The sequence below is a fragment of the Oncorhynchus mykiss genome, chromosome 6, assembly GCF_013265735.2.
Source record: "Oncorhynchus mykiss isolate Arlee chromosome 6, USDA_OmykA_1.1, whole genome shotgun sequence".
Classification (NCBI taxonomy): Eukaryota; Metazoa; Chordata; class Actinopteri; order Salmoniformes; family Salmonidae; genus Oncorhynchus; species Oncorhynchus mykiss.
The window spans coordinates 76,570,966-76,598,108 of NC_048570.1; the positions used below are offsets into that span (position 1 = coordinate 76,570,966).

Here is a 27,143-nt window from a genome sequence, read left to right on the forward strand (position 1 = left end):
AAGTAAATTATTGGTACCACAGATCAGTACAAATTCAACACTGGTAGAGAAAAAAACGTGCCAATTAAACAGAATATTATCTAACATATGGTCCTAACAGATACATTACGCTGTGTAATAATTAAAAATGATTATCTAACATACGGTCCTAACAGATACATGTATAATAATTTTAAAAGGCTCACCTATATGTCATATCTGTGTTTAATTTGTTTTAAATTAGTTATGATTTTTTTATTTTGAATACTGCACTGTTGGGTAGGGCTTGCAATTTAAGCATTTCACTGTACTTGTGAGGTGACAAATTAAACTTGAAAATTGAAACTAATAACATACAGTATGTTCCAGAGAACATTGTCTCCTCCCTCTCACCAAACACAAACTGTACACAATGCTCAGTACCAACACAAATCCTTTACTGCTTCCTTTGGATGAATATATGCTGTATACGATATGATATTTGATACAGAGCACTAGTTACCCTCAGATTATTACATTACCCTCATTATTATTATAACAAATCAGCTTTTCTAATCATGAACATTGCTTGCTAAGAGAACTTCGCTGAGTGATAATGATGCCAATTCTTTGAACATTGTAGATCCACAGCATCCATTCTCCCATCATCAGTGCCTGTTGTCCATGTTCTTCCAATGAGTGTAGACCTGCAAGAAGTATGAAGCATGACGGTAAGTCAAAAAAAGTGAGATGTCATCAATGCGTCCCATTGTGTGCTGTTGCTTGGTGCTGTGCCTTGGCCCCGGTCTGGGCTTGTTGCTGGTTCTGGGCCCTCATCAGTGCCTGGTCGAAGTCCCTGAGCTTTCTCTGCAAGTTTGACGGTCTATCCTGACAGGGTCTCTTCGCAAGCGGCCCACTCTCCTCCTCACCGTCCTCCTGCAGCTGGGCTGCACAGCACTTCCTGGTGCGTGACTGAAATGTCTTCATCATGTCGCTGATCTCTCTCAGACTCTGTGGGATACAACGATTAGCAACACACATGACTAGATGTGTACGGTGTATTTACGATGACCAGGCCTTTTGCTTTTCACAGTTACTGAAGTTAAAATATGTGTAATGTTAGTTAGGCTTCAGACAGGAAGTATAGAAGAGGGTTAGTTAGGTAACCGTTAGCAGGGTTAGAGAGGTATGTCCAACCTCTGACCTTTGAGGGGCTTCTGCTGAAGATGTAGAGGACCCCAGTGCGGGGGGAGGGGTGTGTGCTGGGCTTGTGCGGGGAGATGTAGAGGGAATGGTGGTTGGAGGGGCGGAGTCTGCGCAAGGATCCAATACGCTGGCAGGGGTATGGGGAAAGGGGAGGGGTTTCAACCTGTGCATGGAAAAATAATCCGAATATGGTCAGAATCTCTGTTGGACAGTGATGATAGCGCTGGGCCTAGGAACAATGCACTGCATCTGTTCTAGGACTTCTCTTACTTATATTACAGGATCAGATGACCTGTAAGTACCCATGATGTTATATACCAGTTTGGACATATCTGAGACCCCTGGTAAAGTGTTTCCTATGTATTGTGTATGACGACTACTGACTCCATTAGGTAGTATATGAAAATGTCCCCTCACCCCGTCTATGGTCAGAGAGCTGGAGGTGTAGCGCAGGGCAAAGTCCTTCATCTGTTTGACATAGACGGTGTTGTAGAAATAGATGAGGTGTCCTCTCTCCTCCTGGTCCTGTCTACAGGGAGCTCTGCGTCCTGTACGATGGGTGGGAGGGCTCTGGTAGGTAAGCAAGCTACTGCTGGGGTCTACATCAACTGGAAAACAGAGCAGCATCAACATCAAAAATTATTTGTTAATTCATGCATATTATGATGCAAACATATCCATGTGAATGTATATATTTTTCTATTTGTCTAACTGTTTTCTCTGTTGGATCCTCCAGGAGAGTTTTGTGAGGTCTTGGTGTTTCTCCCTGAGATCAGAACACTTCTGAATACCTGACAGAAGGACAATACAGACTTCATGAACTACACAATAACAAACGAGTTGGATTTAACTCACACACACAAAAGCAAGCAAAACATTGATCTCCTTACACAGTTGCTTGCTTGAGGCTGAGTCTTGTAGCACTGCATGATGAGCTTGAAGGGCATATCCACTTTGGTTACCTGCATGAGCAACACACAGCATAAACATGGAAATGAGGTAATATATCACATTATAATCATCAATACACAGCTGAAGAGGTATAGAAGGCTGAATGCCTTGCTGTCGATCACCCAAGTCATAAAACCATCTGCGTTAAGGAAGTATAGCAAAAAGTCTAGAGGAAAAGCAAATAGTGCTACCTTGGCCATGACATAGATGGCACACATGAGTATTTGGTCCAGGTGTCGGTCTAGAATGAGGTCAGTGCAGTGGACCAAGGAGTGTTCAACGCAGGTCCAGATCTTCAGCCGCAGAGCCTCACAGATGTCCAGTTTAACACAGATGTCCCTCAGACGCATGCTCACCAGGTGGTAGACCTGAGACAGAGGGAAGGAGTATGGCCTTTGTCTTGTGGATCTTGTAACTAAATATCTAGGCTCATAGCATTCAGGCCAGCTCAGGTATGTAGAAATCTGAGTAAAGCCTACCTTGCGGAGGAACAGTGAGATGGAGCCCTTACTCTGGGTAGAGGGTAGAGGGTTCTGGGGCTGCTGGGTAGAGGTGCTGGAGACTTGCTGTGGAGGAATGGGCTGACCTACAACACTGAGGGTAAATGTGATGGCTCCCCGGTCGTTGGCAATGCCTGGGTGTGGAAGAGGTTTAATTGAACAAATAGCACTGGTTGTTGTGATATGTAAACAAGGTATATAACATGTTTATTATAAGAAGTATTACATTATGTCAGTATTCTATTAGGGTTGTCATTTCTATGGCCATATTGGGTTTCATCTGAGGGATAGTCTTTACTTCGAACTGGTATGGTGACTGACTGGCCATTGTTGGTGGTGACAGTGGCTGATGCCATGGTGACTGCAGTCTGTCCAGTAACAATGACAGAGGAGGACTGGGATGGGCTGACTGGTGTGGTAGGGCAAGCAGCCGTCTTTGAGCCAGCAGGGGGTGAGCTGTAGTGTTCATGGTGGGTAATCGGGGAGTTCAGGTCATTTCCATGGATCCCATTCACAAGGCTTGGGGTCAAGTGTGAAGGGTTGGGAGGGATCTTGGCCATCTTGTCTGTGTCCTCTGAGTATTGGGGGAGCATCACCTTGAACACACATAGAACCATCTGTTACCTTAAGTTTGGGATCATTTTGTTTCCTCTATTGAATAGAACGACAGCCGCCATGCTGCCATATTAGACCAACTTGTTTTGAGTGCGCCAGCGGTGTTGCTCTATATATTTTGAGAGGGTACACTGTATATTTTGCCCAGTTCACAAATAGGTGAATTTGAATCTTTGCTCACTGACCTGATGGTATGCAGGCAGCTGTCCCTGACCCTTAGCAGCTCTGATCTGGTCCCAGAGTGGTGAGTCTCTCCTCCAGGCCAGACTCTCCAGGACCTGCTCCTCTATATGGGTCAGATGCCTGACCACACCCAGCAGCAAGCCCTCCTCAGCCCGCAGCACCAGCTCTATCACCTGGCACACACCACACACAGTAGAGGGTTAAACAGCACCTAAATAGATCACTAAGATTACAGTAGACGTGTTTGAACCCAGGACGTCTGTATGAACCAAAACTGTGTAAGCCCTCTGAGCCCAAGCCTAGGCATTAGCTTGAGGAGCTAACACAATGCTTCAGTTTTCAGGTAAGGTTACTTATCACGTGAAACCTCCTCCTTTACACAAAACCTATGTTACATTACAGTATGACATGTACTGCAGGTGTTTTGTGTAGATGTTACCTTGTAGAAGTCGTAAGGCGCCAGGCTAAAGATGTCAATGACCAGGGGGAAGCTGCCTGGTGGCTGATGGGAGAAGATTACCATCTCCAGACAACAGGCCACTAGAGAGCGCTGGAACAGATCATGCTCCAGAATGCCCTGCCAAGAAACAAGTCATCAAGGACAACCTCTATACTATACATGTCTGTATAACATTTTGTCCTATATTTATATTGTATTTATTTATTTTAATCCCAGGCCTCTGTCCCAGCAGGAGGCCTTTTGCCTTTTGGTAGGCCGTCATTGTAAATAAGAATTTGTTCTTAACTGACTTGCTTAGGTTAAATAAAGGTTAAATAAATAATACATAAATAAAATACAACAGTGCCCCCAGAGGGAATGATAAAGTGAATGCTTAATGACACTAAACAGTGCAGTTCCATTCGTCCAGAGCAGAGGGCAGAGGACTCACTAAAATGTATTTGGCTCCCAGCCTCTTCCTCTCCTGATTGATGACAGCCTCTAGAACCCTGTAGTACAAAGCCTCTGTCTGGCTGGAGAACTTCACTCCTCGCTCTACAAACAACAGGAAGTTACTGAAATGTCAATATATCAACACATGCATATACACAGACACAAACACACACACCTCTGTCTAGGCTGCAGTTCTCTTCCCATGGTTCCTGGTAGTGCTGGATGAAGGTGTGGTTCATGTCTCTCAGTCTAGTGGAGATGACCTCACTAGGGTTTCTGGCACAGGACCTAAACAAAATACACCTTAAAGAACCATACAGGCACTTTCCCACCCCCATAGACTACTGATAGATATTGCCCACCCATAGGTATAGATCTAGGATAAGTTTATCTTCCTCCAAATCATAACCAACTCCATAATGGGAAGAATGTGTAACATAGTAAAACAGCATGTGTTTTCTTACTCTTCTACAAACTCAACACGGACCATAGATCACAGTGTATTCTACCATAGGCTACAGGCCCAAATACATTTCTCCTGCGGCACATTACAGTCTACTACAGTTACGTATGAGGCCCACACAGACACATGCCCACCAGAGCTGACCTGAATGTTCTAGCCAGACTGTCACTGGGTACATGTCTCTGGGTTGCCATGACGACCTCCCGCCGCTCACAGCACCTCCGCTGGTAGAGTATAGCTCCGTGTCAGTCAGTGGAGTAGCAGTGGACACCTGTACATAATGCATACACCAGGCAGAGGTTTGAAAACCCTTTAGAGCGGTACATGAGACCGTATAAATAGGATCATCATTATACTTCCTTGCATGAGAAACATGTGAAACAATGGTTTAAATTTACAACACAAACCACACAGTAATGATATTAAGTCATCTCAGGGATAATTGGGCCCTAGTTAATGTGTGTGTGGGGAGGGAGCTGGTTATGAGATGACAACGATGATGAACTGCCAAAATACAAATATTTCCTGTTGAAGAGGAATATTCCGATTTATGAATCTGTTTCTCTGTTTGTCAAGCAGTTCTACAGTTCTACTGTGGAAGGATTCAGAGAGAGAGAGAGAGAGACCATATCCCATCCTGGAATATACAAGGTCTGAAGTCATCTGCCTTTGGGCTATAGAGCAGGAACCCAGACTTCACCACTATTAAATAAATCAAAACAGGAACATTTTACATCTGGTTAGAAATAAATAAAGAAATAACCTCAACAGATAAAAATGTTGTCCTATGTGCTACATACACTCTTAGAAAAAAATGTGCTATAGAACCTTAAAGGGTTTTTCGGCTGTCCCCATATGAGAACCCTTTTTGGTCCAGGTAAAACCTTTTTGGTTCAAGGTAGAAACATTTTAGATTCCATGTAGGACCCTTTCCAGAGAGGGCTCTACATAGAACCCAAAAGGGTTCTATGTGGAACCAAAAAGGGTTCCCCTACGGGAACAGCCGAAGAACCGTTTTGGAATGTACAGTACTGTATATCCCCGCACTAGAATCCCCCATACTTTAATAAAGACAGCTTCTCCATTCTAAAGGGGGAGCTCAATCATTTCCAGACCAAGGGACTTGTCCTAGTCTGTGGAAGCCTAAACACCAGAACTGGTCAAAACCTGACACACTCAGAACACAGAGGACAAAAACCTACCTGGAGGTGGCAGCATTCCCTCCCTAATATGCCCAACAACTACGACAAAACAACCAACAAAAACGGGTCCCACAATTCCTGCAGTTCTGTCGCACGCTGGGTCTGTACATAGTCAATGGTAGGCTTCGAGGGGACTCCTACGGTAGGTACACCTACAGCTCATGTCTTGGCAGCAGTACTGTAAACTACTTTATCACCGACCTCAACCCAGAGTCTCTCAGAGCGTTCACAGTCAGCCCACTGACACCCCTATCAGATCACAGCAAAATCACAGCCTACTTGAACAGAACAAAATTAAATAATGAGGCATCAAAGCCAAGTAAACTGCATACTATTAAAAGGAAAGTAGTGTAGAAACCTACCAGAAAACAATTAGCCAACAACAAATTCAATTCCTTTTAGACAATTTCCTGGACACAACGTTTCACTGCAAAGGGGAAGTTGTAAACGTAGCAGTAGAAAGCCTAAACACTAAACAAACAACAACATGAAGAGCTATCTATCCAAAATGGACATGCATGGATAAATTATTTCTCCAATCTGTTCTGGCACTATTACAAACAGCAAAAACAAATAATACAGTGCCTTCGGAAAGTATTCAGAACCCTTGACTTTTTCCACATTTCGTTAAGTTACAAAAATTAATCTAAAATTGATTTTTTTTAAAAGTATTATCCTCAGCAATCTACACACAATACCCCATAAGGACAAGGCAAAAACAGGTTTTTAGAAATGTTGGCAAATTTAGAAAATAAATAAAAACAGAAATACCTTATTTAAATAAGTATTCAGACCCTTTGCAATGAGACTTGAAATTGAACTCAGGTGCATCCCGTTTCCATTGATCATCCTTGAGATGTTTCTATAACTTGATTGGAGTCCACCTTTGGGAAATTCAATTGATTGGACATGATTTGGAAAGGCACGCACCTGTCTATATAAGGTCCCACAGTTGACAGTGCATGTCAGAGCAAAAACCAAGCCATGAGGTCGAAGGAATTGCCCGTAGAGCTCCGAAACAGGATTGTGTCGAGGCACAGATCTGGGGAAGGGTACCAAAACATTTCAGCAGCATTGAAGGTCCCCAAGAACACAGTGGCCTCCATCATTCTCAAACGGAAAAAGTTTGTAACCACCAAGACTCTCCCTAGAGCTGAGTCTAAGCACACAGCCAAGACAACGCAGAAGTGGCTTCGGGGAAAGTCTCTGAATGTCCTTGAGTGGCCCTGCCAGAGCCCGTACTTGAACCCGATCGAACATCTCTGGAGAGACCTGAAAACAGCTGTACAGCGACGCTCCCCATCCAACCTAATAGAGCTTGAGAGGATCTGCGGAGAAAAATAACCTCCCAAATACAGGTACATTTGATATTTAATTTGTATATAAAACAGTTTTTGCTTTGTTATTATGTGGTATTGTGTGTAGATTAATGGGGGGTGTAAAAAGTAATTGGGTCAGAATACTTTCCGAAGGCACTGTACATGATCATTAAAAAATCTTAGAGTGAGCTATTAAAGAGAACCAGAACCCACTGGATTCTCCAATTACACCGAATGAACAAAATACAAACCTCTCAACCTAAAAAGGCTTGTGGTGTTGATGGTATCCTAAATAAAATAATAAAATATACAGACCACAAATTCCAATTGTCTATATTTAATCTCTTTAACATCCTCCTCAGCTCTGGCGTTTTCCCTAATATTTGGAACCAATGACTAATCACCCAAATCCACAGAAGTGGAGACAAATTTGACACCAAGAACTACATTTTCTCAGTGAAAACAGTCCTGAGCAAATGTCAAATTAGCTTTTTACCAAATTACCGTACGACAGACCACGTATTCACCCTGCACACCCATTGGGACAAACAAACAAACAAAACAAAAGCAAAGTCTTCTCATGCTTTGTTGATTGCTTTTGACTCAATTTGGCATGAGGGTCTGCTATACAAATTGATCTAAAGCGGTGTTGGGGGGAAAAACATTAAATCCATGTACACAAACAATGTGTACAAGTACAGTGGAAGTCGGAAGTTTCCAAACACTTAGGTTGGAGTCATTAAAACTTGTTTTTCCAACCACTCCACAAATGTCTTGTTAACAAACTATAGTTTTGGCAAGTCGGTTAGCACATCTACTTTGTGCATGACACAAGTAATTTTTCCAACAGTTGTTTACAGACAGATTATTTCACTTATAATTCACTGTATCACAACTCCAGTGGGTCAGAAGTTTACATACACAAAGTTGACTGTGCCTTTAAACAGCTTGGAAAATTCCAGAAAAGGATGTAATGGCTTTAGAAGCTTCTGATAGGCTAATTGACATCATTTGATGTATTTCAAGGCATACCTTCAAACTCAGTGCCTCTTTGCTTGACATCATGGGAAAATCAAAAGAAATCAGCCAAGACCTCAGAAAACAAATTGTAGACCTCCACAAGTCTGGTTCATTCTTGGGAGCAATTTCCAAATGCCTGAAGGTACCACGTTCATCTATACAAACAACGGTACGCAAGTATAAACACCATAGGACCACGCAGCTGTCATTCCGCTCAGGAAGGAGATGCATTCTGTCTCCTAGATATGAACGTACTTTGGTGCGAAAAGTCCAAATCAATCCCAGAACAACAACAAAGGACCTTGTGAAGATGCTGGAAACAGGAAACGGGTACAAAAGTATCTCTATCTACAGTAAAACGAGTCCTATATCAAGATAACCTTAAAGGCTGCACAGCAAGGAAGAAGCCACTGCTCCAAAACCACCATAAACAAGCCAGACTATGGTTTGCAACTGCACATGGGGACAAAGATCGTACTTTTTGGAGAAATGTCCTCTGGTCTGATGAAACAAAAATATAACTTTTTGGCCATAATGACCATAGTTATGTTTGGAGAAATAAGGGGGGTGCTTGCAAGCTGAAGAACACCATCCCAACCGTGTAGCACTGGGGTGGCAGCATCATGTTGTGGGGGTGCTTTGCTGCAGGAGGGACTGGTGTACTTCACAAAATAGATGGCATCATGAGAAAGGAAAATGATGTGGCTATATTGAAGCAACATCTCAAGACATCAGTTAAAGCTTGGTTGCAAGTGGGTCTTCCAAATGAACAATGACCCCAAGCATACTTCCAAAGTTGTGGCAAAATGGCTTAAGGACAACAAAGTCAAGTTATTGGAGTGGCCATCACAAAGCCCTGACCTCAATCCTATAGAAAATTTGTGGGCAGAACAGAAAAAGCGTGTGCGAGCAAGGAGGCCTACAAACCTGACTCAGTTACACCAGCTCTTTCAGGAGGAATGGGCCAAAATTCACCCAACTTATTATTATTCTGACATTTTACATTCTTAAAATAAAGTGGTGATCCTAACTGACCTTAGACAGGGAATATTTACTAGGATTAAATGTCAGGACTTGTGAGAAACTAAGGTTAAGGTGTATGTAAACTTCTGACTTCAACTGTATGCAGCTAAAATTGGTAACAATTTGTTTTTGCCCCACCCTCTTCAACATTTATACCAACAAATTGGTGAGGGCTCAGTCGGCAGGTAGCCTAGTGGTTATTGCATTGGACTAGTAACCGAAAGGTAAGATAATTATAATAATTAAGCAGCACCTAGATCTTCTGCAGATTCTGTCAGACTTGGGCCCTGACAGTTCATCTCAGTAAGGCAAAAATAATGGTGTTCCAAAAAAGGTCCAGTTTCCAGCACTACAAATACAAATTCCACCTAGACACTGTTGCCCTAGATCACACAAAACAATATACCTACCTTGGCCTACACACCAGCACCACAGAAGCCCTCTATGGTTGTGAGGTCTTGGGTCCTCTCACAAACAAATAATTCACTAACCCCAAATTGAGAATCCAAGCAGAATTATGAAAAAATGTGTACAATGTAAAACTGCAAATAATGCATTCAGAGCAGAATTTGGACCATTCCTGCTAATTAGAGCAATTAATTTCCACAAACAACCACCTAAAAGGAAGCGATTCTCAAACCTTCCATTACAATGCCCTCACCTACAGAGAGATGAACCTGGAGAAGAGTCCCTTCAGCCAGCTGGTACTGGGACTCTGTTCACAACAGGACAGCAACACAATTAGACCCAACCAAATCATGAGAAAACGAAAATATAATTACTTGACACATTGGAAAGAATCAACAAAAAACTGAGCAAACAGTAGCAGAATACCTGACCACTGTGACTGACCCAACATTAAGAAAAGCTCTGACTATGTACAGACTCAGTGAGCATGGCTTTGCTATCGAGAGGTCACCATCGGCACACCTGGCTCTCAAGAAAAGACAGGCTATGTGCACTGTCATTACGTTGAACTGGGGGTAGGTTTATGAAAGTCATAAATACCTCTACCCCCCTTTTTCCTCTCTCTACCCTACTGATGTTACATTTGCAAAACCCTTGGTTAACATAGAGATTCTGGGAACATCAGAAGGTGGGGGGAAATGAACTATATTCTGGTAATCCGACCAATTGAACATATGCGGTGGTACTTAATGAATATGATGTCAGTTTGGTTGTCATCTGAGACATTCTCATCAATGATAAGATGACATAAACTCTACAGTGGAAAGTCTACACATCAGAGTTATCGGATTCACATGGAATTGTTGTTCAATTTAAATGTTTGAATATGAAATTATTCGTGATGGGATGAAATGTGATTTTAGCTTCTAAAATGTGAGATTTGGGTTTGCTCAATCAGTGGCCCGCCCCTGTGAAGGGACATGGGCTATAAAACTTTTCAAACACGCCCTCCTCTCCCTTCCTATATAAAGCCTTGACGACAATATAACCTCCTGTTCCGAGGACGACGGTCCGATGTCAGAATGGTTCAGATAATAACTACAGAACGAAGCCAACATCAGCGTGAGCTTTGGTTGCGAATGGTATGAACTTTGAACTCTTATTCACTACAGAAGTGATACCTCCTAGCCGTTGAGTTAGCAACAGCCGCTGCAAACAAGGGTTAGGAAGGAACAGACAGAGTATCCCTTCTGTCACACAACGACGTCACTACAAGGTATCCAGTTGACATTCTTCAAAGGACAAAGGACTCGGTTGGGCAACACGGCCTTCCATCTACCACCACCCTACCGAAGCGCAGCTCAGAGTAAATATTTATTGCATTTTCCTTTTCCAAATGGGCGGTCATTTAGAATGCATAAAATACTGTATTTACGATAGCACAGCTTCGCCCTTTGTTCCTCAGTCTTCCCGCTCTTTCACTCAAACCCAGCCCTTTTCTTGTGTGTAACAAGCTGTCATATCTGTTCAGCCCGCTAGGGACGTTGTCCTTTATGACGTAATTTTTCATCAAGTTATGATTTAATTATGTGTATGTGTAATTCTGTGTGATTAGTTAGGTATTTAGTAAATAAATAATTAAACCCAATTTTGTATTGCTGATTCAACTTGTTAGCCGGGGTTCGTGCAGATAAACAAGAATTTACAACTTTCAGATGAGACTGAATTAAGATGACGATTACTATTGATTGCTATTGATGTAAAATATTACTAGGTCTTTAAGAGTTTATTCGGAAGATAACAGCTCTATAAATATTATTTTGTGATGCCCTGACTCTCTAGTTAATTACATTTACATGATTAGCTAATCAGGTAATATTAATTACGGATAAATTATTTTATAGAATAGCATGTCATATCACTTAATCCGGCATAGCCAAAGACACGACAGCACACTGCCCACAAAATGAGATGGAAACCAAGCTGCACTTCCTAACCTCCTGCCAAATGTATGACCATATTGGAGATACATACAGAGCATTCAGAAAGTATTCATACCCCTTGACCTATTCCACATGATGTGTTACAACCGGAAATGTTTGATGTGTTGCAACCTGAATTCATGGATTAAATTGATTTACACACAATACCCCATAATGAAAACATGTTTTTAGAAACGTTTGCTAATTTATTGAAAATTAAATACAGAAATATCTCAATTACATAAGTATTCACACACCTGAGTCAATACATGTTAGAATCACCTTTGGCAGCGATTACGAGCTGTGAGTCTTTCTGGGAAATTTTCCACATGTGGATTGTACAATATTTGCACATTATTATAAAAAAAATTATTCAAGCTCTGTCAAGTTGGTTGATCATGGCCATCTTCAAGTCTTGCCATAGATCTTCACAGGCCACATTTAATGTTGTCTTGGTAAGCAACTCCAGTGTATATTTGGCCTTGTGTTTTAGGTTATTTTCCTGCTGAGAGGTGAATTTGTCTCCCTTTGTCTGGTGGAAAGTAGACTGAACCAGGTTTTCCTCTAGGATTTTGCCTGTGCTTAACTTTATTCCATTCCATTTTACTCTACAAAACTCCCCAGTCCTCGCCGATGACAAGCATACCCATAACATGATGCACCCACCACCATGCTTGAAAATATGAAGGTGGTACTCAGTGATGTGTTGTGCTGGATTTGCCCCAAACATAATATTCAGAACATAAAGTGAATTTCTTTGCCACGTTTTGCAGTTTTACTTTAGTGCCTTGCTGCAAACTGGATGTATGTTTTGGAATATTTTTTTTTCTATACAGGCTTCCTTCTTATCACTCTGTCCTTTAGGTTAATATTATAAAGTAACTACAATGTTGTTGATCCATCCTCAGTTTTCTCCTATCACAGCCATTAAACTCTAACGGTTTTAAAGTCACCATTGGCCTCATGGTTAAATCCCTGAGCGGTGTCCTTCCTCTCCTGCAACTGAGCTAGGCGGGATGCCTGTATCTTTGTCGTGACTGGGTGTATTGATAAAAAGTGTAATTAATAACCATGCTCAAAGAGATATTTAATTTCTGCTTTTTTTATTTGACCCATTTACCAATAGGTGCCCTTCTTTGCATTGGAAAACCTCCCTGTTCTTTGTGGTTCAATCAGTGTTTGAAATTCACTGCTTGACTGAGGGACCTTACAGATAATTGTACAGTATGGTTCGGTTACAGAGATGAGGTAGTCATTCAGAAGGTAGTCGTTCATGTTAAACACTATTATTGCACACAGAGTCTGTGTAACTTATTATGTGACTTGTTAAGCACATGTTTGCTCCTGAACTTATTTAGGCTTGCCTTAACAAAGGGGTTGAACACTTACTGACTAAAGACATTTCAGCTTTTCATTTTTAATTAATTTGCAAACATTTCTAAAAACATAATTCCACTTTGACATTATAGGGTATTGTGCGTTGGCCAGTGAAACAAAATCTAAATTTATTCCAAATACAAATGCAGGCTGTCACGCAACAAAGTGCGGAAAGGTCAAGGGGTGTGAATATTTTCTGAAGGCACTATATTTCCCTCAGATTACAGCCCCACAAGGGGTGTGAATATTTTCTGAAGGCACTATATTTCCCTCAGATTGCAGCCCCACAAGGGGTGTGAATATTTTCTGAAGGCACTATATTTCCCTCAGATTACAGCCCCACAAGGGGTGTGAATATTTTCTGAAGGCACTATATTTCCCTCAGATTACAGCCCCACAAAGATTTTGAAAACCAATCCAATCTCCCATATCCATTAGGTGAAATACAACAGTATGCCAACACAACAGCAAGATTTGTGATCTGGAGCACAAACACCATTGTAAATACAACCGATATTTATCTGCTTATTTATATTACCTTTCATACCTCAACTATTTGCATTGTTACATAGCACTGTACATAGCCAGCAATATAACATTTGAAATGTCTATATTCTTTTAAAACTTTTGTGGGCATAATGTTTATTATTAATTTCTGATTGTTTATTTCCCTTTCCATTTTGTTTGTCTATTTCACTTGCTAAGGCAATGTAAACATATTTCCCATGCCAATAATCACCTTTGAATTTATTTTAAATTGAGGGAGTAAAATAGAGATTGTGCTGATTCAATGGTAACTCAGTCTCCTCTCCACAGCGATAATCATTTGCACGTGTTCTCCATTTCTTTACAATGCCAAGTTACTATCACAGACTGTGTGAGTGTGTGGTGCACAGATGCTGCCTGGGGTAGAGGATCTGTCTCTCTGAGTGTGTGAAAATGAAGAAGTTAAACTGTGGTTTTGAATATAAACCAGATAAGTCAGTGAGTGGGGAGGTGGATGCTGATTCCAAACATGTTGTGTACTATATCTGAGGAATCATTCAAGTTATAAGTCCACGCTGGGTGTGGTTATCAGGAAGGTATTTGAGGATGATGCTAGCAATGACTGTCGTTATGGGTTGCAGGTGATAATCAGTTTTACTTTGTCCACACTAAGGAGTATCACTTTGGGTAGAGACCAACACAGGGAGAGAGACAGAGAGGGAGCGAGGGAGAGCAACAGAGAGGTAGAGAGAGAAAGAGCAACACAGAGAGAGAAATAGAGGGCTACAATATAAGATGTAAGGTTATACCAGGTGAAGTTCTCGATATTCTGACGTGATTCATAACTGTACACCTGTAAATTACAGCCAGAGCCAGGCTGAGGCTGGACAGGCCAATGTTGAACCACATCAATTCCTGTGTTCTGTCAGAGTCAAACCTGTACACTGTGTTCCTGGGCACTGTCACACAGTACACCGCTGTCACACAGTACACCGCTGTCATTGAATCTAATAATACCTTCCATTCATTCCCTACGAGCAACCGTACTGTTCCAACCCCAGACACTGGCCAACAGGCCTGGGTTCAAATACTATTTGAAATCTTTCAAACACTTTAGCTGGGCTTGATTGAGCTTGCTTTGCGCAACTGAACCAATAGAATAGTCGTATAAGTGCAAACCCTGCTCACATGGCATTACAGGCTTCTTCTAAAGCAAACGCTAAAAGTATTTGAAAGATTTCAGATAGCATTTGAATCCAGATTTGCTGGCCAACCTATCCCTCTCTCACTCTGCAGTATTGGGACGAAGCCTTGGTTGGCTTGGCTCTACTCCATCCACTACCAGGAAAATGGATTTAGCTCACCTCCCACTGAGTCAATTCAACCTTCCTATCTGTTCTGTGGAAGTTGATGGTTATAGTAAGGCTTTAACTCTGTCACTGTAACATCCCTCCTGAGAGCAAGCTACAGTCATAAGGGAGAGGTAGCTACTATGAGCCATGTGCTGGGTACTAATATTACTATGCATATGCTCTCACCCATGTGGGCTACACACCGGATGTGGGCTAGTGGCCCACCAACTGACAACATGCGTCACCAGCTGCCAACTCCTTCAGAATCAGTTTGTCATCTTACCCACCACCACCACGCCTCTCTCTGTTCCCATGTTGGCTCTCTGTCACACTGCAATATCTTTAGAACTGACTAACTGCAGCGTCAGTGACAACCTCCAGAATACTTTTACTTTCTACAGGGGAACACACATCGTTCAAAATACATATACAACTAAAGTGCTTTGCATCCATTTCAGAGAAATGGAACAGAACAATGTTGCATTTTATCTTGGCAATCTAACAACCCCTACCAGCCACAAATCATACATGATCATCATCCATAATAACATCAGTTAGACACACATCAACCCAGGACAAACAACATCCTGTGACATGTTATTTCTTGTAGTGTTACAGAGACAAAGAGAGACAAAAGAGCTGCAGTGATGCAACAAGCTACTTACAGAGGCTCGTGAGAAGGATCTGATTCTGTTTTGTAGAGGCTTGGAGACACACTGCCTCTCTGCTTCTCTTTCTGTGGGACTAGCCAGGCTGAACAGCTGTGGGTGTGTGGGTGAGCATCAGAGCAGCACAGAGCAGCGAGCGCTACTATAAGTCTACAGGCAGGCAGCAGCAGGCTGCAGTGCACTGAGACAGAGAGGAAGCTGAAGCTCTGGCTCAGCCCATTGGCTCACAGCTCACAACAGACAAGCCCCAACTTGTCATCTGCAATGGGTTGCTATGATTAGAGGCCTGAGGGCTGAGACTCACAGAGCAACAAGCGCCCCCTGGGGTGGAGTAGGAACATAATAGGGCATAAAGGAAGCAGAAGAAAAGCAGTATATTAATCAGTAATGCTTTACAACAATATATACTATATCAGTTTTGAAAATGACTTTTTAGCCACACTTAACTGAGACATTATCATCCTATATTTATATCACCAGTGAACAATAAACAACATTGTAATTCTGGATACCTTGAAGTGCCTGTAACTGGGTCAATGTGAAAGAATACAGAAAGACAGGCTTCATGGATAGTCAGAATATGTTTAATAAAAATAATTAAACTTCAATTTCCTCTATATAACTTCATAGAAAGTAATCCAATAAATTACACATGACTTTTTAAGATGCTTGTCCTCCCCACTACACAACACATTATTCCACTACACAGACCACAACTTGTCCTCCCCACTTCATAACGTATTATTCCACTACACAGACCACAACTTGCAAATATTGCAACTGTCCAAAAAACAACCAAACAAAAACAAGAAGAGACTTGATGACTTTAGGATATTATCAAGCTTGAAACAAAAAATACAATGCCAATAATCTATTTGTCATTTCAGCAACTACTTTACCCAAAATGAAAATTCTAATTAACGTGTAGTAGTGTGTGCTTTATTCGTCTCTGTCTGTTGCATATTGGTAATTTCATTGTGCCAGTGAGGCGAGTCAATGACTGATCTAATCAGTCAGTTCAGCACTGTAGATGTATGTGACATAGGGAGACCTATAACAAACTACAAGAAAAATCTAATCAAAATACATAATAAAAGCAAATATATTGTTCCATCTTTAGTCAAATCCAGCTCTCCCCTCAGTGCTAACATTTCAACTTAAACAGAGCTATGGGTCTGTCTATAGCAAATTAAGCAGGCTTCTTGTCACACTAGTAGGAATGAATCCATGCCTGTTGTCTGCCTGTTGGGTCTGAAAATAAAGCCTGCTAAAACAATCATATTTGGGTGAATATTATAACCTGGAAGCAGCAACGGCTGGGATTCTGCCTAAGGGCACTGGTACATTTAGGGATAGACTAGGTATGAAGTGGAACAAAATGACAGTTGAAGGTTGTTCTATTGAATTCACTAGGTTTGTGAGACCTAGTGGTCGGAACCAGCCCAAACTAAAGTGGCAAACTGACAATGTTAAATCTATTTAGGTTGACTTTCAGGAAGAGTAACAACCTGGCTGTCTCTCAGTTTACACACAGAAACCATGGTAAAGGACATCATAGGTGAATGGGGTAAACAAAACATCTTTAAAGTAAATGTTATTTCAGAGAGTGGAGGTTCTTCATCAGTCTTGGTTTAGACAACAGGGCAGGGCTGTCTGTCTGGTGGGCTTGTATACGTTGAATAATGGGTTCAATATAGGCTCAGTGAACAGCTAAATGAAGGCTGAAAGAGACTAAATGAATGTCTCTACCACAGATGTAACCTGTTGTGACGTTTCATTGTCACCATGTAAAATAAAACGTCCCATTCCTCTTCAAGATCATTTCCAAATGTGTGCCTGCCTAGCAGTCCAACGTGTACCGACAGTTCTCCTACACGGTGCTGTATCAATCCGGAAAGCACTGTTCCACTAAACATAATTACAACAGGTACTTAGGGTATACTGAATTCCAGTCTCAGTGTCTCCCTTGGTTACCACGAGGATGAGCACAGATGAGCCATGTCATATGGTAACGAAAAAATACACCACCATTGAGCCGTAGAAAATAAGGAACATAAAACATCTTATCTGTTAAATCACATCAGATACTGACTGGAAGTTGAGTGAGAAAGTGAGGGTGTGAAATACATAGAGGTACAGCGAGCGTAAGGACACTTCTACATCTATCAGTCTGTCTGCAGATCCAGTCATCAGTGGATTGATCAGTAAGACATATGGAGAAATGACCTAGCCTGGTGAAATCAGACTGAACAATGTGTTTAGTGATGAAACAGCATATCAGTTTGGATTCCAGGCTAGAAATTAACACTTAAAAGCCTCCAATTCCCATGAATCAGAGAGATCATAGTCAGCAAAGCAGCTCAGTTCGAAGGAAGGTCTGGATATTCAGTCTTACTCAAGCCTAAACTTAATCTACCATAGCCAACCCAATACTATTCAGAATCACTGCAGTCATTGTATAAACTATGCTTTTAAACAGTCAATTATGAAAATAATTTTGATGACTCAATAATCTAGTTATATCAGAGACAATACAAACCCCTCTGGTCCCTCAATACACATACGGTGTAGCTACTTCATTACTAGTTTATGATAGCAAGGTAATTCAACACAACAGGGACACACTGTGTTCAGAATGGAAGACTACAGACATCACCCACAGTCAGAGCTCATTGGAGATTCTTCAGCTCACTCGATAGCAGAAGGCGGCACTACGAGTGGAACACAGATACTGATGGGCTTTTAAAGTATTAAAGATGACTCAGGGGGTGTTGAGTATACTATGTCAACTATACCAGCAGTCACTGGTTATGTGACTTCACTTTTGGTTGTAGAACCCAATGCTCTAGCCTCCCCAATACACACCACCATACACAATGGCCCGGTTGATGCTGCACCGCATGGGACACAATCAGTACATGGCCTGAAGAACACACTGACTCAGCCAAAATGGAAAGAAATGCCCACGCAAACAAACACACACAGCCAGAACACAGTGAGTGGTAGTCTCGCAGACTCAAGGCACTGGAAGAGACTAAGTGAGTGGAAGCTCTCAAGAGTATGCCATGAAGAACACAGATCCCAGCGGGGACGAGTGAGCCAGCCTTGCCAATACACACACAACAGGATGTATTTGCAGTGAACTCAATCCCTTCTATACTCTGCTGAGGTAACGATGCAGTCAAAAACACTGGGGTGGAATTGTCTTTTCTGTCCCAGCGAGAGCAGCATTTGGGGAGTAGACCCAACTGGTTATGTGCTAGCGAGTGTAATATGGGAAACTAAAGTGCACCTCAGTGTCAAAAGAACCATGTGTGTTGGTTGTGCGAGACAGGCAGGGGAGACTACATTCCAAAATGCACACTAGCATACTACTTAGAATGAATGTCCAATACATTTCTTCATTTGAATAACTGTCTTAGTGTGGACATTGGAACAGAGACTGAACACCTCTCCCTTGTGTGAGAAGCATGGCTGATGAAGGATCTACAGCTTCAGTCACATTCATTAGCTGCCCGAGTTATTGCTGACTTTTCCAAACGTATGATCCGCAAAGTATACTGTAAGTGTCAAGAAGAAAACCTGTAAAAGTATTTACAAAGGAAAGCTAAATATTCAAGGTCTTTTCCTCTCACTACAAAATATATGAACAGTACAGCTCAGCAGAGAGCACATATTTATTTCCTCTTTTTTTAATAAAATTAAATCCCAACATGATAATTACAATAATGCCATTTTGATTTCTTTTTCCCATATTGTTGCAATTGTACATCAATGTGTGTAGGCCTAATACAAGTTCACAAAGTTCAGAAATCTACTAAAGTTTGACATGCAAAATGTCTCTCAAAACAAGATTGTACCTTTTTGAACAAACACTGAAAGTTCATTTCAGTTTCTCCTAGGTCATGGTTCTTCTTTTCTCACTTTTGTAGTCTTTATTACACAACATTTTAGTTAGTTTTCTGTATTTACATGAAAAGAAATCACAATGTAAGTGCAGGGAAATCCATATATATGTGTAATATTTACAGTACCAGTCAACATTTTGGACACACCTATTCCTTCCAGGGTTTTCTTTATTTTTACTATTTTCTACATTGCAGAATAATAGTGAAGACATCAAAACTATGAAATAACACATATGGAATCATGTAGTAACCAAAAAAATTGTTAAACAAATCAAAATATATGAAGGTCAGTCAATCCGGAAATTTTCAAGAACTTTGAAAGTTTCTTTAAGTGCAGTCGCAAAAACCATCAAGCGCTATGATGAAGCTGGCTCTCATGAGGACCGCCACAGGAATGGAAGACGCAGAGTTACCTCAGCTGCAGAGGATAAGTTCATTAGAGTTACCAGCCTCAGAAAGAGTTCAAGTAACAGACACATCTCAACATCAACTGTTCAGAGGAGACTGCATCAGGCCTTCATGGTCGAATTGCTGAAAAAAACAACACTTCTAAAGTACACCAATAATAAGAAGAGACTTGCTTGGGCCAAGAAACACGAGCAATGGACATTAGACCGGTGGAAATCTGTCCTTTGGTCTGATGAGTTCAAATGTAAGATTTTTGGTTCTAACCGCCATGTCTTTGTGAGACGCAGAGTAGGTGAACGGATAATCTCTACATGTGTGGTTCCCACAGTGAAGCATGGAGGAGGAGGTGTGATGGTAAACTTTCAAAGTTCTTGCTTTGATGGTGACACTGTTTGTGATTTATATAGAATTCAAGGCACACTTAACCAGCATGGCTACCACAGCATTCTGCAGCGATACGCCATCCCATCTGGTTTGCATTTGGTAGACCTATTAGGACCATGACCCAAAATACACCTCCTGGCTGTGTAAGGCCTATTTGACCAAGGAGAGTCACGGAATGCTGCATCAGATGACCTGGCCTCCACAATCACCCCACCTCAACCCAATTGATATGGTTTGGGATGAGTTGGACCGCTGAGTGAAGGAAGAGCAGCCAACAAGTGATCAGCATATGTGGGAACTCCTTCAAGACTATTGGAAAAGCATTCCAGGAGAAGCTGGTTGAGAGAGTGTGCAAAGCTGTCATCAAGGCAAAGTGTAGCTACTTTGAAGAATATAAAATATATTTTAATATGTTGAACAATTGTTTGTTTACGACATGATTCCATATGTGTTATTTCATAGTTTTGATGTCTTCACTATTATTCTACAATGCAGAAAATAGTCAAAATAAAGAAAAACCCTTGAATGAGTAGGTGTGTCCAAACTTTTGACTGGTACTGTATGTGTGTACATTTCTAATAGATCCATAAATAGATTTATATTTTCATTAGGCTCAGTCTTCATCACTGGAGTCTGATGACCCATCAGATGATGAAGAAGAGCTCCCAGACTCTGATGAAGAAGATGACTCCGCCTTCCCCGAGCCTTCTGGACCACTGTTCTCCTCCTTGTGTTCCCCTGACTCCTCCCTCTTGTCACCAAGACCCTCCTCTTCCTGACACTCTGGTGTTCTCCTTGGCGACAGAGGTTTTGAGGGGGCGGTCTTAAAGGTCTTAGTGGGCTTGTGGGGTTTGTGGTCACTGTTTGAGTCACTGTGTGGTGGCTGTGTGGTGGACACAGGAAGGTTAAGGCCTGGAGTGAGAAGCATCCCTGGGTAAAGCATACTGGAGATTAACAAGGGGTTAAGAGACAGAGGGTGACTGGAGGCTGCCTGGGCAGCAGAAGCACTTAGTGGGGTGGTGGTGGAGGTGGTGGCAGAGGAACTAGAGGGGGAATGGACACTGGGGATGCGGCCATCTCCGTCCCTGCTTTGACCTTCTGTCCTTTCACCTTTGGTGTCCGAGGTGTGGGAGGGGCCGTGGGAGTGGGAGGAGGGGGCTTTGGAGGAGGCAGACGAGGGCTCCCCTACTCCTCCTTCTCTGCTTCCCTTCTTCCTCTTCCTCTGCTCAGCTCCCCCCGTGGCATCATGTGGGGGCTTCCCCAGCAGACCCCCCATGCTCAGGAGGTTGGGAAGCCCAGCCATGCCAGAGAGCATCATGGGAAACATGGCGGCCAGGTTGTTAGCATCGGTGGGCAGGCCCATGAGGCCGGCAGTGAGCTGCAGTGACTGGAGACTTTGGAGGTTCTGCTGGAAGGCCTGTAGACTAGATAGATCTATGCCAGAGAGGAGGCCGTTGGCCAGCAGGGGGTTGAGGCCCAGGGATGGGGCCCCCTGGTTGGCTGTAGCTGCAGCCTTGGCCAGGGCGCTCTTGGGCCTCCGTCCACGCCGACTCACCTCCTCTGGTACGATGGGTCCTGTCAGGATCCGGTCAAACATGCTCTCTGGAAGGTAGCCCTGAAGCACAGACAGAGAAACACAGGGTTAGCACTCTAATCAACAACCATTACATAACTACAGTTAGAAACTGGGTAGTTCCAGCCCTGAATGCTGATTGGCAGATATCCGTGGTATATCAGACCGTATACCACGGGTATGACAAAACATGTATTTTTACTGCTCTAATTACGTTGGTATCCAGTTTATAATAGCAATAAGGCACCTCAGGGGTTTGTGGTATATGGCAAACCATATTGCGTTGTGCATAAGAACAGCCCTTAGCCCTGGGTAAAGCGTTCTTTGCTTCACGGAAACATGGCTCACTTGAGAGACGCTTAACAAAGTCGGTACAGCCAGCTGGTTTCTTCAAGCATCGCGCCGACAGAAACAAGTGTCTTTCTGGTAAGAAGAGGGGCGGGGGGGTATGCCTTATAATTGACGAGATGTGGTGTGATCATAACAACATACAGGAACTCAAGTCCTTCTGTTCACCTGACTTAGAATTCCTAACAATCAAATGTCGACAGCATTATCTACCAAGGGAATTGTCTTCGATTATAATCACGCCGTATATATTCCCCCCCAAGCAGACACATCGATGGCTCTGAACGAACTTTATTTGACTCTATGTAAACTGGAAACCACATATCCTAAGGCTGCATTCATTGTAGCTGGGTATTTTAACAAGGCTAATCTGAAAACAAGACTCCCTAAATTCTATCAGCATATCGATTGCGCAACCAGGGCTGGTAAAACTCTGGATCATTGTTATTCTAACTTCCGCAACGCATATAAGGCCCTCCCCCACCCTCCTTTCAGAAAAGCTGACCACGACTCCATTTTGATGCTTCCAGCCTACGGACAGAAACTAAAACAAGAAGCTCCCGCGCTCAGATCTGTTCAACGCTGGTCCGACCAATCTGATTCCATTCTTCAAGACTGCTTCGATCACGTGGATTGGGATATGTTCTGCATTGCGTCACACAACAACATTGACGAATACGCTGATTTGGTGAGCGAGTTCATTAGAAAGTGCATTGGCGATGTTATACCCACAGCAACGATTACAACATTCCCAAACCAGCAGCATTCGCGCGAAACTGAAAGCGCAAACCACTGCTTTTAACCAGGGCAAGGTGACCGGAAACATGACCGAATACAAACAGTGTAGCTATTCCCTCCGCGAGGCAATCAAACAAGCTAAGCATCAATATAGAGACAAAGTAGAGTTGCAATTCAACGGCTCAGACACAAGAGGTATGTGGCAGGGTCTACAGTAAATCAAAGATTACAAAAAGAAAACCAACCCCGTCACGGACCAGGATGTCTTGCTCCCAGACAGACTAAATAACTTATTTGCTCGCTTTGAGGACAATACAGTGTCACTGACACGGCCTGCTACCAAAACCTGCGGACTCTCCTTCACTGCAGCCGACGTGAGTAAAACATTTAAACGTGTTAACCCTCGCAAGGCTGCAGGCCCAGATGGCATCCCCAGCCGCGTCCTCAGAGAATGTGCAGACCAGCAGGCTGGTGTGTTTACGGACATATTCAATCAATCCTTATCCCAGTCTGCTGTTCCCACACGCTTCAAGAGGGCCACTTGACTCTATGTAAACTGGAAACCACATATCCTGAGTCCTGTTCCCAAGAAAGCTAAGGTAACTAAGCTAAATGACTACCGCCCCGTAGCACTAACTTCCATCATCATGAAGTGCTTTGAGAGACTAGTCAAGGACCATATCACCTCCACCCTACCTAACACCCTAGACCCACTTCAATTTGCTTACCGCCCCAATAGGTCCACAGACGACGCAACCACACTGCACACTGCCCTAACACATCTGGACAAGAGGAATACCTATGTGAGAATGCTGTTCATCGACTACAGCTCAGCATTTAACACCATAGTACCATCCAAACTCGTCATCAAGCTCGAGACCCTGGGTTCTAGACTTCCTGACGGGCCGCCCCCAGGTGGTGAGGGTAGGTAACAAAATCTCCACCCCGCTGATCCTCAACACTGGGGCCCCACAAGGGTGCGTTCTGAGCCCTCTCCTGTACTCCCTGTTCACCCATGACTGCGTGGCCATGCACGCCTCCAACTCAATCATCAACTTTGCGGACGACACTACAGTGGTAGGCTTGATTTCCAACAACAACGAGACGGCCTACAGTGAGGGCCCTCGGGGTGTGATGTCAGGAAAATAACCTCACACTCAACGTCAACAAAACAAAGGAGATGATTGTGGACTTCAGGAAACAGCAGAGGGAGCAGCCCCCTATCCACATCGACGGGACAGTAGTGGAGAGGGTAGTAAGTTAAGTTCCTCGGCGTACACATCACGGACAAACTGAAATGGTCCACCCACACAGACAGCATTGTAAAGAAGGCGCAGCAGCGCCTCTTCAACCTCAGGAGGCTGAAGAAATTCGGCTTGTCACCAAAAGCACTCACAAACTTCTACAGATGCACAATCGAGAGCATCCTGTCGGGCTGTATCACCGCCTGGTACGGCAACTGCTCTGCCCACAACCGTAAGGCTCTCCAGAGGGTAGTGAGGTCTGCACAATGCATCACCAGGGGCAAACTACCTGCCCTCCAGGACACCTACACCACCCGATGTCACAGGAAGGCCAAAAAGATCATCAAGGACATCAACCACCCGAGCCACTGCCTGTTCACCCCGCTATCATCCAGAAGGCGAAGTCAGTACAGGTGCATCAAAGTAGGGACCAAGACTGAAAAACAGCTTCTATCACAAGGCCATCAGACTGTTAAACAGCCACCACTAACATTGAGTGGCTGCTGCCAACATACTGACTCAACTCCAGCCACTCCAGCCACATAAATGGGAATTGATGGAAATTGATGTAAAAAAAAAGTATCACTAGCCACTTTAAACAATGCCACTTGATATAATGTTTACATACCCTACATTACTCATCTCATATGTATATACTGTACTCTATATCATCTACTGCATCTTTATGTAATACATGTATCTCTAGCCACTTTAAACTATGCCACTTTTATGTTTACATACCCTACATTACTCATCTCATATGTATATACTGTACTCGATACCATCTACTGCATCTTGCCTATGCCGTTCTGTACCATCACTCATTCATATATTTGTATGTACATATTCTTTATCCCTTTACACTTGTGTGTATAAGGTAGTAGTTGTGGAATTGTTAGGTAGATTACTTGTTGGTTATTACTGCATTGTCGGAACTAGAAGCACAAGCATTTTGCTACACTCGCATTAACATCTGCTAACCATGTGTATGTGACAAATAAGATTTGATTTGATTAGCCGTGGTATATCGGCCATATACCACAGCCCCTCGGGGCTTATTGCTTAACTATACCACAGTCACTGCACTGACAACTAGTCAAGCTAGATACATGTAGTTCTATTATTCCTCTTGTATACACGTGAAGTAGACCTGTGGGGTGTTCTACAGCATATGAAGGAGGTAAAGGCTGTCAGACTTACCGACTGCTTGACGACGTCGGCCCACTCTGGTGGAACCCCGTACTCTGGGTTCTCCTGAAGGAACCGACACAGGTCCTTTAGAGGGGGGGCGAAGGCCCCACCAACCTGGGGAGAGGACGGGAGGACAACATGAGACAAAGTAGAAGTTGTACAGCACGCACGCACACACACACACACACACCTACTGCTGCCTCACCTTGCGTGCATTTCTCCTGTTGATGATCTGGACCCTCTCCTCTCCTGTCAGACTGTTGACATCGATCTTGTTGGGGTTCCTGCAGCGATGCCTCTTCTGCTTGGGTCTACCATCCTGCTGGAACTGCTCCAGCTGCCTCTTATTCACTCCCTGAGGTGGAGAAGAGAGGGTCAGGGATACAGAGGTTCAACTACAGGACTACATCCAAAACAATATCTTCTGTCAATGAAAATTTGATTCACATTGCAAATGGAATTTCTGTTTATGTGATGAATTGACTGAATGGAAATGGAATTGACCATAACCCTGACGGATGTCTATTGTAGTTGTACAGTATATTCACAGCCCTTAATAAACCCTGGGTTAGGGATAGAGGAATGGAGAATCAGAGGGTGAGGAAGAGGAAGGGAGGGACTCACAGGGATGAAGGCCCCTGTGTCAGCCACAAAGCCTGGGTGTTCTTTGAGCCACAGTTCCAGCTCCCTCCTCCTGGGGGCATCGTCTCCGGCCAGACGGGTCCCATCTTTCAGGTTGATGACAGAGACTCTGCTCTCTGTGTCCATAGGGCCCTGGGCCCCTAGGGGGTTAACCTGCCCTGAGGCAATAGACAGCCCAGTGCCAGCCTGACTCATACCACCCCACGCCGGGGGCACCTGGAGATGCAGGGTAGACATCATCCCATCAGTGAATATCTAGTGGCTAGTATTTGTATAGGCATGCTAGCACAGCCCTCATACGGCCTCCTATACTTCAGTATACACAATAAATCCTATATTATATTTTCAATTGCTAGGTAAACACATTTAAGCATACTCTTCAAACTTTAAATATCTCTTACAACCATGCAATCACATGTAGCTTTCCAGTAGCCAGTGTTGAAGGACCTAAGATAGCAAGATCTGAGTGAGAGGATTGACATGGAAGACGTAGAGCCCCAAAGAGAAGAGAGAAAAGTAAATTAAGATCTTACGCTTTCAGGCACGGCTGGTCCTCTTTTCCTGTTCATAAAGAGCAGGTCCATCCCCTCCACATTCTTCCTCCTTCCTCTCCTCCTCTTCACCACCGGCTGGCCATCCATACCTCCGTTCAGCTTCATCTGACCTGCCAGACCTGTAGATGCTGGAAACAACATGTCCCAGATTAAAACAGAAGACTAAAGCAGTACACACCATCACCATCATGAATGTACAACATATGGGAAAATGTATCTTTGCTGTCATCTAGTGGTGGCAAATAAAAAACACAGTTTAGCTTTGAGATTTCTCATGAAGGGTATTCTTTACCAGACAGGTATTTAAATTGTTTTTACCTTTATTTAACTAGGCAAGTCAGTTAAGAACAAATTCTAATTTTCAATGACGGCCTAGGAACAGTGGTTAACTGCCTTGTTCAGGAGCAGAACGACAGACTTTTACCTTGTCAGCTCGGGGATTAGATCTTGCAACCTTCCGGTTACTAGTCCAACGATCTAACCACTAGGCTACCTGCCTAGTATGTACTATCAATTGTATAAACTAACAATACATTTCTGTAAAAACA

The 27,143-nt window shown here is 43.0% G+C and overlaps 2 protein-coding genes across 12 annotated transcripts in view; both read right to left on the bottom strand.

The window, feature by feature from the left end:
• Window positions 1-399: 399 nt before the first annotated feature.
• LOC110526606 (retinoblastoma-like protein 2) lies at window positions 400-16,024 on the bottom strand. 2 transcript variants are annotated; one of them, XM_021607713.2, is made up of 14 exons: window positions 15,603-16,024; window positions 4,913-5,039; window positions 4,481-4,593; window positions 4,304-4,407; window positions 3,853-3,990; window positions 3,416-3,586; window positions 2,914-3,211; window positions 2,595-2,749; window positions 2,307-2,483; window positions 2,055-2,126; window positions 1,877-1,955; window positions 1,582-1,712; window positions 1,163-1,327; window positions 400-969 (listed from the first exon to the last, which is right to left on the bottom strand). In XM_021607713.2, the coding sequence occupies exons 2-14, from the start codon at window positions 4,960-4,962 to the stop codon at window positions 715-717; spliced, it is 1,908 nt and encodes a 635-aa protein (XP_021463388.2). In that variant the 5' UTR covers window positions 4,963-5,039; window positions 15,603-16,024; the 3' UTR covers window positions 400-714. The 2 variants fall into 2 exon arrangements, with proteins under 2 accessions (XP_021463388.2, XP_021463387.2); XM_021607712.2 differs by having other exon boundaries at window positions 1,582-1,772; window positions 15,603-16,022.
• A 4,733-nt stretch (window positions 16,025-20,757) lies between these two features.
• Window positions 20,758-27,143, bottom strand: part of chd9 (chromodomain helicase DNA binding protein 9) — a 131,309-nt gene continuing 124,923 nt past the window's right edge. For all 10 annotated transcript variants that reach the window (XM_021607705.2, XM_036980987.1, XM_036980986.1 and 7 more), the window contains 5 exons: window positions 26,575-26,723; window positions 26,024-26,257; window positions 25,605-25,754; window positions 25,409-25,513; window positions 20,758-21,920 (listed from right to left, as the gene is read on the bottom strand). In XM_021607705.2, coding sequence (XP_021463380.2) covers window positions 20,919-21,920; window positions 25,409-25,513; window positions 25,605-25,754; window positions 26,024-26,257; window positions 26,575-26,723 — 1,640 coding nt within the window. In that variant the 3' untranslated portion in view covers window positions 20,758-20,918. The remainder of the gene's footprint in view (window positions 21,921-25,408; window positions 25,514-25,604; window positions 25,755-26,023; window positions 26,258-26,574; window positions 26,724-27,143) is intronic.

Coding starts and splice junctions, on each gene's coding strand:
- LOC110526606 (XM_021607712.2), bottom strand. CDS start 4,962: ATGGCAACCCAGAGACATGTACCCAGTGACAGTCTGGCTAGAACATTC. Junction 3,991..4,303: donor TGGGAGCCAAATACATTTTA/GTGAGTCCTCTG, acceptor GTTTCTTGGCAG/GGCATTCTGGAGCATGATCT. Junction 1,956..2,054: donor AGCCTCAAGCAAGCAACTGT/GTAAGGAGATCA, acceptor TCCTTCTGTCAG/GTATTCAGAAGTGTTCTGAT.